At 40.7% G+C, this 12650-nt stretch overlaps 1 protein-coding gene across 6 annotated transcripts in view; it reads right to left on the reverse strand.

Moving 5' to 3' along the window:
* usp28 (ubiquitin specific peptidase 28) overlaps nucleotides 1–12650 on the reverse strand; it is a 108038-nt gene that overhangs the window by 35802 nt on the left and 59586 nt on the right. For all 6 annotated transcript variants that reach the window (XM_059956849.1, XM_059956848.1, XM_059956850.1 and 3 more), the window contains 4 exons: nucleotides 7907–8055; nucleotides 7088–7215; nucleotides 4533–4628; nucleotides 491–664 (listed from right to left, as the gene is read on the reverse strand). In XM_059956849.1, the coding sequence (XP_059812832.1) occupies nucleotides 491–664; nucleotides 4533–4628; nucleotides 7088–7215; nucleotides 7907–8055 (547 nt within the window). The remainder of the gene's footprint in view (nucleotides 1–490; nucleotides 665–4532; nucleotides 4629–7087; nucleotides 7216–7906; nucleotides 8056–12650) is intronic.

Raw genomic sequence — 12650 nt, forward strand, 5'->3', positions numbered from 1 at the left:
ACTTGCTGCCTAACAGCATTGTTTTGCACCGAATGCGGTGGCTCAAGAGGAAGGCTCATTACCATCTTCTCAAGGGTTAACTTGCTCAGCAATAAATGTGGTAATGCTCACATTTTGAGAACAAATTAAAGAAATACTGGTCCATTTTAGCCTCTGGGCAAATGGTTTCTTTTCTTCCCAGTCAGTGTCCTGCTAAACTTACCGACTTGAAAATTCAAACATTGACATGTCAACTCACTCTCTGACTTAATTGTTTAACTTGCACTTTAAGACCATAAGATATAGGAGCAGAATTAGGCCATTTGGCCCACTGAGTCTGCTCCACCATTCAATCATGGCTGATTTATGATCCCTCTCAGCACCATTCTCCTGCCCTCTCCCTGTAACCTTTGATGCCCTGGCTAACCAAGAACTGACAAACCTCCACTTTAAATATACCCAATGACTTAGCCTCCATGCCCGTACACAAATTGCATCCCATCTCTACTACCTGACTGGCATCGGCAGGGCCACGTTCGTGTCAGGCTGTGGCTTTGGAGGTGATATAATCGTGGCATCTTGAGTAGGAGGTATGCTTGATGGCTGAGTGCTGGCAAACTCCCAGACATATTGTAGCATGTCTGCCAGAGGGAACCGACTGGGACCAGACCCATAATTCATATACCTAAAGAGAACCACAGGGGAGAAAACAAATTACATTGTAATAATGGGAAAACAGTTTCAAAGAATTCCATAGGATTTACGACACAAAAACAAAACTTTAATCAAACTGGTCAATGGGACATAGAACAGTACAGCACAGCACAGTACAGGTCCTTTGGCCTACAATGTTGTGCCAACTTTTTAACCTACTCCAAGATCCTTCTAACCCTTCCTTTCCACATAGCCCTCCATTTTTTCTTTGATCATGTGCCTATCTCAGAGTCTCTTAAATATCCTTAATTTATCCGCCTCTACTACTGCCACTGCCAGTGTGTATCAAGTACTCACCACTCTCTGTGTAAAGACTCTACCTCTGACATCCCCCCATACTTTCGTCCAATCACGTTAAAATTATGCCCCCTCCTCTCATTTTAGCCATTTCCACCCCGGGGAAAAAGTCTCTGGCTGTCCACTTTATCTATACCTCTTATCGTATTATACACCTCTATCAAGCCACCTCTCTTCCTCCTTCACTCCAACTATCCTCATAAAACATGCTTTCTAATCCAGGCAGCGTCCTGGTAAGTCAGCTGTACGCCCTCTCAAAAGGTTTACATACTTCCTATAAATGAGGCGACCAGAAATGAACACAATACTCTAAAGAGTGGTCTAATCAGGGTTTCATAGAGCTGCAACATCACCTCGCAGCTCTTCAACTCAATTCTCCAACTGATGAAGACCAACACACCACCCTATCAACTTGTGCAGCAATATTGAGGGATCTATAGATGTGAACACCAAGACCCACACTACTAAATATCCTCCCATTAATCTTTACTCTGTGTGACAGAGCAGGTCTGCCTCCTCCCCACATCCCCCCAACCCACCCCCAGTAGCCCCGTAATTCCCATTATCCCAGTCTGGCAGTGCTGATGTTATGTTTATCAGGTGCACACGCTAGACAAATGCTTTTGTTAGTCCTTGCACATTCCAGAACAGGAGCACTCTTTGAAGCTTGTTGCTGCTTCCAGTTTCAGGGAGGGGACCTGACCGATGGGTTGGGTGTCTGCTTGTGGTGGTGCGTGCTCAGTGCTGGCTCAGTGTAAGTGCTCATATTGGGGATGGGGGAAGAGTCCTGGCTCCTGGAAAATGGTTAGTTGTTGATTGATTTTGTTGCACAAAGTCATTGTGATCTTATTGCAATGAATGTATTTGTAGACATTTGTGATTGTGAAGAAGGATGTGAATTCTTGCGTTTTGGTTTTTGTGTAATTGTTCAGGCTAATGGTAATGACTTCCCCTACATTCCAAAGAATGGAATATTCCTCTTCTCCTCTGGTAAAGGCAATCGCTGCTCAAAAGTTCATTTTGGTGTAAATGGGGAGGGTAGAGAGGCTGTGGTAAGGTGAGGTGAGATGCGTACATAAGAAACATAAGAAATAGGAGCAGGAGTCGCCCATCTGGCCCGTTGATCCCGCTCCGCTATTCAATAAGATCATGGCTCATCTGGCCATCAACTCATCTCCACCTCCCTGCTTTTTCCCCATAACCCTCAATTCCCCTACTATGCAAAAATCTATCCAACCCTGCCTTAAATATATTTACTGAGGCAGCCTCCAATGATTCATTGGGCAGAGAATTCCACAGATTCACCACTCTCTGGGAAAAACAGTTCCTCCTCATCTCCATCCTAAATCTACTCCCCTGAATCTTGAGGCTATATCCTGCCTCTACTCATCAATCCCTCTCATAATTTTATATGTTTCTATAAGATCTCCTCTCAATTCCAGCAACTACAGTCCCAGGCGACTAAATCTCTCCTCATCTCTGGAATCAACCTGGTGAACCTCCTCTGCGTGGCCTCCAAAGCCAGTATATCCTTCTTCAAGTAAGGAGACCAGGACTGCACACAATACTCCAGGTGTGGCCTCACCAGTACCCTGTACAGTTTTAGCATAACCTCCCTGCTCTTGAATTCAATCCCCCTAGCAATGAAGGCCAACATTCCATTTGCCTTCTTGATAGCCTGTGCACCTGCAAACCAACCTTTTATGACTCATGCACAAGCACTCCCAAGTCCCTCTGCACAGCAGCATGCTGTAATTTTTTTTATCATTTAAATAATAATCTGCTCTTTCATTTTTCCTTCCAAAGTGGACCTCGCATTTACCAACATTGTACTCCATCTGCCAGACCCTTGCCCACTCACTTAGCCTATCTATATCTCTCTGCAGACTCTCCATATCTTCTGCATAACTTGCTTTTCCACTCAAATTAGTATCATCAGCAAACTTAGATACACTACACTCAATCCCCTCTTCCAGATCATTAATGCTTATTGTGAACAGTGGCGGGCCCAGCACTGACCCCTATGGCACACCACTCCCCACTGATTCACAACCAGAGTAACAACCATGTATCCAAACTCTCTGCTTTCTGTTTGTTAACCAATCCTCTATCCATGCTAATACATCACCCCCAACTCTATGTATCCTTATCTTATAGACAAGTCTTTTATGTGGCTCCTTATGGAATGCCTTCTGGAAATCCAAGAAAATAAAATCCACTCTATCCAGTGCACTCATTATAACCTCAAACAACTCCAGTAAGTTTGTCAAACAGGACCTACCTTTGCTGAATCCACATTGCTTCTGCCTGATGAATCCATTTCTTTTCAGATGCCTCGCTATTTCTTCGTTAATGATAGCTTCAAATATTTTCCCAACTACAGATGTTAAACTAACTAGCCTATACGTTACCTGCCTTTTGCCTACATCCTTTTTAGAACAGTGGTGTGACATTTGGCATCTTCCTATCCGCTGGGACCTGCTTAGAGTCCAGAGAATTTTGCTAATTTATCACCAAAGCCTCTACTATAACTTCTGCCATTTCTTTCAGTACCCTGGGATCCATCAAGACAAGAGGACTTACCTATCTTCAAGCCCACACTACCTCTTTAGTGATAGTTAATTCAGATGGATGGTTTGGCACTGCAGGCCTAAAGGTCTGATGGAATACATTTGCATTTTCTCTTTTTGACATTTTTGTCATTTTTTGTACTGTAAATATTTTTGGATTTTTTCTGAAATGTTTACCCTGGCACACCATTAACTGTTTTGCACTGTATGTGCTTTTGCAGACTGCCGTCCGAGTTTTAAAATTTTAAAACTTTAAAAGTGTTGATCAGCCTTTACTGCATGGGGAAAGTAACAGTTTTTGAGTCTGGTGGTCCCAGTGTGGATGCTGCATAGCCTCCTCCCTGATGGGAGTGGGACAAACAGTCCACGAGCAGGGCGAGTGGGTTTCTCATGATATTGCTGGCCTTGTTCCAGGTTCTTGCTGGCTGGCAGGCTGGTGCCATCAAGTCAAGGTAATTTGGAGGCGTTCAGAATAAAGAGTGGCTTGAAAGCATGAGTAAGGAAAAATTGTTTCAGATGGCAGGAGCTAAGTTGGCATAACCAAAAAGGATAATAAGCTTCATCCCTTCTGTATCCCTTAGTGATGATTCTAATTCAATACACTTGAACCCTCACTAATACAAAAATCAAGAGAACTTTCTCTTTCTATAAATCTGAAATGACTTGTCAATGAGTGATGAAAGCATCTGTATCACATTGAACTTACTACATGGGTTTTGCAACAGCTCCAGTTCCCTCCCACCTTCCAAAGACCTGCAGGATGTTAAGTTACCTACACTGGCCACTCTGAATAAACCAGTGTAGGTAGTCTGTGAGAAAATCAGGATAGTGGGGTGAGGGTATTAGAATGGGCATGGGAGAAACAATAGCTTTCAGGAAAATACATGGACAATTGATGGTGCTCCTTCAGGAACTCAATAGATTAAGTAGTCTATGTATTAAGAAAAAAATTGACAGAATTATGGAAATAACCTTTCTAATCGCTGCAGGAGGACAGTTGATTGTTCTTTGAGCTTCTTCACCTCTTCCCTTCTGCTGCGAGTCAGTTCCTTGTTCTTGTGTAGATACCTATGCATACATAAGAAAAAGGTGCAATGCAAGGAGATTTTTACCAGATACATGACAATTATGATCCATATTCCTCCAAATCTTGCATCTTCTACAGAACATACTGGCTTTGGAGAGTGGGACATGGTTATGCACTTTCATACTTGAAACTGCAAACCACTTCCCACTACACAAAGTCAATATTAACACCACGTAGCGGTTAGCATGACACGACTACAGCTTGGAGTGTTGGTGGTCAGAGTTCAATTTCAATGTTGTTTATAAGGAGTTTTGTACGTCCTCCCTGTGAACACGTGGGTTTTCTCTGGGTGCTCTGGTTTCCTCACATAGACCAAATTTGTACCAGTTAGTAGGTTAATTGGTCATTGTAAATTGTCCTGTGATTAAGCTGGGGTTAAATAGGTGGGTTGCTGGGTGGTGTGGCTCATTGGACCAGGAAGGGCCTGTTCTGTGCTGTATCTCTAAATAAATAATATCTTCCTTCCCTTGAACCACAGACACTGCAGATCATTTTAAGGCGACTTGCCTTATCCTGTAAAATTTATAACAACATTAATGGTTAGACACTAATCTAAAGCCGAACTTTGCTTAAATCTCAATTGCAATAAAGGCTATCACAGAAGAGTAGATAATGGGGTCTAGCAATCAAAATTTTATTTAATAATTAGCTTGCTAGGTGTAGTAGTATTACATTATCACCAAGATGAAAAAGCATCATGAAAGACTAATGTAGATTAAACCATGGTGAACACCCTCTTCCTGAAGGACAGTAGTGAAACGGTTGTTTTAAATAGTGAAGCTTTAAACATAATGCTCATTAGCTGAAACGACTACCTCCTGATATAGTGATACAGTATCTACGTACAAGCTCCAAGTTACTAACCCATCCTCAATTACCAGATCTTTATAATTTGGAAATAATTTGCCTTTACAGAGAACTTTTAACAGCTTTTGAATATCCCAAAGCGCTTCATAGCCAGTGAATTACTTTTGCAATAGGCCTCCTGTACTGCAGAGAAATACAGTTGATAACTCAAAGACAACAAACAATGAGATCCACGCTGGTTCTTGGTCAGGGCACCGGGGAAAATGTAGTTGTTATTCGATAAATATCTAGTGATGTCCACCAGAGTACATGAGATCAGATTCCAATCGTTTCATCTGAAAGATGGTAGAATGCTCCCTCAGCATACATCAATTTGGATTGCAAACTCTGGTCTCTGGTGTGGCTTAGAAATGATCTTTCTCCCTGAGGTTGGCATCGGTTTGAACATTTGGGATGAGGGAATAGGGGTTGGGGAAGTTAAGATGGAGTACAGCCCCAGAATCTTAAAGAAGGTTGCAACAATGAACCGGAGTCTCATTTCCAAGCAGGAAAGATTTTGCAATATTATTCAAATTGCTCTTTTATTTTGGAATTTACATGAGAAACCAGAGATTTACTGAATTCCTTCCTTCCTGCCTGCCTCTTGGACAGAGGTATGTGGCACCTCGACACAGGTACCAAATCACCTTTTAATCATACTTTACTGGCTGTATGCATGTGAGCAGGTATAAATGAAACAATTTGAAATAGTTTCACTTGGTTAAACTTCCATTCCCACTTTGCATTCAGCACTCACAACAGTAAGCATTCCAAATTCATCTGGAACAGCCACATGAAATGTAAATCACCATCTAACTTGTTGGGCTTATTAGCAAGAATCAAAGATTTATTAAGTAAAAAGTAGAGTCTAGTGAAATTGGAAACTAGCATACCTCTACTGTGTCCAAATTATCTGATAAATTTATTGCAAAGCAAGCATTAAAGTGTAGAAAACAGACTGGTCTGTCATAAATCAATGCAATTTTCTAAGAAATCTCTCAACATGGCAAAAAGATTCCAAATTATAAACACAAGAGATTCTGCAGATGCTGAAAATCCAGAGTCATATACACAAAACGATGGAGGAACTCAGCAGGGCAGGCAGCATCTATGGAAAGGAATAAACAGTCAACACTTTGGGCCAAGATACTTCATCAGGGTTGGAAAGGGGGCAGAAGACAGAATAAGGGATTCCAGATTTACCGTTTTAGACCCATCTCATAGATGCATCATGCAACTCTCTCAACTTCTATAGTACATCTGGTATAACAAATGACAATGCTTCATAGTGAAAAGACATCTGTAACATTCTAATATATTCTGAATTTACAGTATAATACGAATCTAACTTACTCTGCGTTTGTGTTATAAACCAAGCTGCAACATCAGAAAACCGACCTTGCACATAATTTGGATATTAAAGACCTGGGATCTTTAAGGCATTGTAAATTATAAACTGGTTTATTGTTGTCACATGCACCAAAGTAGTGTGAAAAACTTTTGCTTTGCATGCCATCCATCCAGATCACTTATCAAAATAAACCAATCATTAATTCTCCATAAACACTTTCTACTGACCACCGGCTGAACCTACCTGTCCATATAGATGATGTGAGGAAATTCCAGTTTCTTGTGAATTTTTTCTGGTCTTCCCAAGGATTGATTGAACTCAAATCTAGAGAGTTCAAAAGTCAGCACAGGAGGCAATTTTGTAAACCAGTTCTGAAAAACAAAATGGCAGAGCTGAATATCAGAGTTTTAGTGAGAACTGAGGTTAATGTGAACACTTGAGAATTGAACTTGTCCATTCATGGATTAATCTCGAAAGTTAGTAAGGAATGAATAGGAAGGAAAAATAAAATAAATAAATAGTACAAAAGAGGAACACAACCTCACTACTTCCCTTTGCATTATTCATTATTTTTATTGTAACATAGAGTAATTTTTATTATTGTATTGCATTGTACCGCTGCCACAAAACAACAAATTTCAAGACATATGTCAGTGATAATAAAGCTGATTCTGACAAAGTTCATACATAGATATTGATTTTTCCCATCTCCTCTCAAATTAAACTCGGCTGTTACCGAAAATCTCAACGTTCTGCACGTGACCAGGTCCCTTGAAATAGTAATGAAATTCACAGTCATTTACTGGATTAGAAAGGTGACGAAAAGAGAGAAGAAAATGAAAATATGGATAGAGATAAATTCCAGTCTTCAGAGGCCCCAAATTTCCAAGATGGAAGACAAAATATTGGAGCCATAACCAAGCTGTTGGGACTTTACTGCATTTTTCCAAGAAAATCTAGAGAAAAATATTTCCCAGATGGAGATGGACTGTCACACATGGATAAGAGCAGCAGCAACAGGGCAAGAAGATGTGGCACCTACTGTTCTTTTCTTATTCTCACCTCTTGGCCAGATCTCACTGACTGATCTGAATGCAGAGTCTCAATCTCTCCAACAACCATGGCTCCTTCCAGACACTCATGGAGATCATTAAATCCATTAACCTGTAGAGGATACTGTCCGAACGTTTCAATATTAGAGAACATCTTGCCTGCAGAAGTGACAATAAGACAAACAAGACTGTAAGATGGCTTCAGGTGGCATAGTTGATACAAAAGAATGGCACCACATAATCTCATATTTTGCAAGGAATACATTTTATAAGAGATATTATTCACATTGACAGAGTTAAGAATTGAAACAACTGCATTGTTGAAGAAAGTGAAATATCTAAGTTCATGTTGGAAAACTTATCATTAACTTTTAATCGTAACTACACTCCTTTTGTATCTGATCAATACAAATAGCCAGGTGCACTTTTTATAGACTTGAAATAAAACTTTTATCTCACTAACATGGTTCCACTTTAACCTTCAGACATTTTAGGTGTCATTCCCCATTAAGAACAAATAGGAGCCAAGTCTCAACATAATATTTATTTGATGGTCTATTTTCAAAATCTGACAAGTTTTGGGAACGTAGACAACCAATTCTTAAGGCAACACAGAATAAATTTTATCAAGAATAAACGGCATGGTATGAATGATGAAATGCTTCTGAATATTTTTTAAACTTTCACTAAAAGCAATGGGGAAGGTTCCACACCATAATGGCATGACATGTTATCATTGTTGATTTAAAAATGAGTTGAAGATGAATAAGACCTAACGGAAATAATTTATTTTACAATGCACAGATCTTTTAAGTTATCAAACGGAGCCTAATTGAACTGCACGATGATGCTCTATTGAATAAACTTTGCAATTTGCTGAAGAAATTGCCCAGTGAATGGAATACAAATTACACGTAAAGAGAAGAATCTCCGTGACTTATCATAGTGAACCAATAGATTAACAATCCCAATGAGTGTAGTGGTGTCACAATAAATACGATTAAAATGGGCATTGCCCCATGCTGCGGTTCTCTGCTCCAGCTGCATGAAGGTAAAAAGCTAACAAGTAATTCTACAAAATCAACAGATCTGGAGGGGGAGGGGGTAGATAGACAAAATTAAAAGAGACTGACATTGAAGGTGTGCTAAAAGATCAAGTTTAAAACAAACTGTGCTTTCACTTGGCCACGGTGTATGAAAGGAAAGGATCTTGTTCATCACATTTGGGGAATGCCACGCTTCACTATTAATGAGCTATCAATTATTGGCTCCTTTGCTTCTAACTTGGCTCAGAATTGAACCAGCTCCTATGAAAATGAAACTCTTGCTTTCACACCAATGAGCTCTATAGCCTTTCCCAAGAAAAAATATAGGAAAATAACAGGAATGCCAATGAAGTGACCTGCACTGGGCTTCTGACTTCTAGAGCGGAGTCAAGTTCAGCTGGCATAAGGGTCTTGTAGGAGTCATGAATCCATTCTCCATCTGCATTGTATTCAGTGTTGAGTGTTTATTATGTGTATTATGGTAAGTTGGTCACAAGTATGGGGGGGGGGGGGAGGAGGAGGAGAATGTGGTAAAAGCAAAGGGAATAAGTTATTTCATGAAATATGCTTATTTCATGGCGATTTGTGGCTTGGGACGTATCTTCTGCTGACTGCTGAGATAATGCTCAATAATGCTAAATACCGTTTAGCTTACACTTGGATATGCTTAAGTTTCATTGCTTCAAGATTGTATGTTTGCTAATTGCTAATAAAAGATTCGACTCCATTTCAATGGAGCTGAGGGCACGCCATGGAAGTATTATATAACCATATAACAATCACAGCATGGAAACAGGCCATCTCGGCACTCCTAGTCCGTGCCAAACTCTTAATCTCACCTAGTCCCACCTACCCGCACTCAGCCCATAACCCTCCACTCCTTTCCTGTCCATATATACCTATCCAATTTTACCTTAAATGACTCAACTGAACTGGCCTCTACTACTTCTACAGGAAGCTCATTCCACACAGCTATCACTCTCTGAGTAAAGAAATACCCCCTCGTGTTTCCCTTAAACTTCTGCCCCCTAACTCTCAAATCATGTCCTCTCGTTTGAATCTCCCCTATTCTCAATGAAAACAGCCTATTCACGGCTCTATCTATCCCTCTCAAAATTTTAAATACCTCGATCAAATCCCCCTCAACCTTCTACGCTCCAATGAATAGAGACCTAACTTGTTCAACCTTTCTCTGTAACTTAAGTGCTGAAACCCAGGTAACATCCTAGTAAATCGTCTCTGCACTCTCTCTAATTCATTGATATCTTTCCTATAATTCAGTGACCAGAACTGTACACAATATTCCAAATTTGGCCTTACCAATGCCTTGTACAAGTTTAACATTACATCCCAACTTCTGTACTCAATGCTCTGATTTATAAAGGCCAGCGTTCCAAAAGCCTTCTTCACCACCCTATCTACATGAGACTCCACCTTCAGGGAACTATGCACTGTTATTCCTAGATCTCTCCGTTCCACTGCATTCCTCAATGCCCTACCATTTACCCTGTATGTTCTATTTGGATTATTCCTGCCAAAATGTAGAACCTCACACTTCTCAGCATTAAACTCCATCTGTCAACGTTCAGCCCATTCTTCTAACCGGCATAAATCTCCATGCAAGCTTTGAAAACCCACCTCATTATCCACAACACCTCCTACCTTAGTATCATCGGCATACTTACTAATCCAATTTACCACCCCATTATCCAGATCATTTATGTATATTACAAACAACATTGGGCCCAAAACAGATCCCTGAGGCACCCCGCTAGTCACCGGCCTCCATCCGGATGAACAATTATCCACCACTACTCTCTGGCATCTCCCATCTAGCCACTGTTGAATCCATTTTATTACTCCAGCATTAATACCTAACGACTGAACCTTCTTAACTAACCTTCCATGTGGAACTTTGTCAAAGGCTTTGCTGAAGTCCATATAGACTACATCCACTGCCTTACCCTCGTCAACATTCCTCGTAACTTCTTCAAAAAATTCAATAAGGTTTGTCATAACTCCATAGTGGTTGCGGGCTAGTGTCAGTTGTTTGTTTTGGTTTAGTTTTGCCACTACATTTTGTCAGCAAAAGATTTTGACAGTTATACCAAACACTCATTCGATAGGTCCTAAAAGTTTGGAGCTCTGCTGATTGGAGCAGCTTGCAGCAAGTAACGACTATTTGTTGATTCATGCTATGTATTTGGGTTTGAAACAGTTTTGAATGGTCATCTTTGCCGTGTCCAACTGGTTTGGACTGAAAAGCTGTATAGTGGTGGTTGCCTGAAGATTTTGCCCTTGGTTTTGTGAAAAGCTGAACTGAATTTGCCTCTTGTCTGGTTTGCGCACTTGGAAACAATGCAAGTCCAGCTGAAAGCAGTGACTTTGAAGCCAAGACAGAGAGAAATTAAACAAGTATGTGATGTTGATAGGCAGTTTGTTGGAAGAAATGAAAATATTTACAAAGCCAACGAACAGGCTGTATTACATACAAAGGTAATGAACTGCAGTAGGGCGACACTGGTGCTTCAGATGATAAGGGTCTAAATGCCGCGCTGGAGGCCACAAGGACCCAAAGGGAAATAACAAGCATAGTGAAGCAACAACAACACATCACATCTCTGCCTAAAAGAGAGATTCAAACCTTTGTTGGTGAAGCATTGCAGTATCATTCATTTATGAGGACTTTCAAGAATAGCATTGAAGGCAAGACTGATGATTCTGGTGAGTGTGGCCATTTTCCAGAACAGCTCACTGGAGGTCACCCTAGAGAGCTCGTCAAAAATTGCCAAGGAGCCAGCCCGGAGCAAGAATAACTGAAGGCCCAAGCTTTACTACAGGAACATTTTAGTCATGAGCACAAAATTGCTGTGGCAACATGGAAAAGGCTCTTTCTTGACCGCATATCAAATTGGAAGAGATGAAAGCTCTTCAAGATTACCGTCTTTATCTTAGAGGCTGCTGCAATGCCACAGAAGACATGTAGGACATGTGTGAGTTGGACATGCCTGCTAGTATGAGGGTTGCTATAAACAAATTGCCTGACAAACTTTGGGGAAAATGCAAAAAGAGGAAGTTGGCTGTCTATAAACTGCAAGAAAGATGCATCCACAAGGTTATTTTCACTGACATTGTTGGTTTTATTGAAAGGTAAGTAAAGATTGCTACAAGAAATACAAATGCTTTGCGGCTACTGTGAAAAAATACAATGCTTAGGGAAATAGAGGGCTTTGCGGTAGGGAAATTCTAGGCAGCTTCTAGAGTAGGTTACATGGTCGGCACAACATTGTGGGCTGAAGGGCCTCTAACGTGCTGTAGATTTTCTATGTTCTACATCGCTGGCAGTAAGTAAAGGCGTGAACAAGTACATTCTCAAGCTAAAGAAAACAGCTTTACTGCTACTGTGGAGCGTGAAGCTACAACTGAGCCCGGCTGATTCGAAACAAGCTGAGAGAGAATCAGACACAGCAGCGAGTAACAGTCTGATATCTAATGGCTTTATGGGAGCTGGCAATCATAAGTGAAAACTTCCGATAATTCCAGTTCAGGTAAAGAGTAATAAGACAGTGGGTATTTATGCTTTCCTAGATCAAGGAGGTACAGCAGTGTTCTGCACAGAGAGCCTCATAAACAAGCTCAACCTGACAGCAAAAGGAATTACACATTCTCTTACGCATTGAGGGGTCATGAGAATGCTGTGAGTAGCTA

Source organism: Hypanus sabinus, chromosome X2 (genome assembly GCF_030144855.1).
Source record: "Hypanus sabinus isolate sHypSab1 chromosome X2, sHypSab1.hap1, whole genome shotgun sequence".
NCBI classification, from domain to species: Eukaryota; Metazoa; Chordata; class Chondrichthyes; order Myliobatiformes; family Dasyatidae; genus Hypanus; species Hypanus sabinus.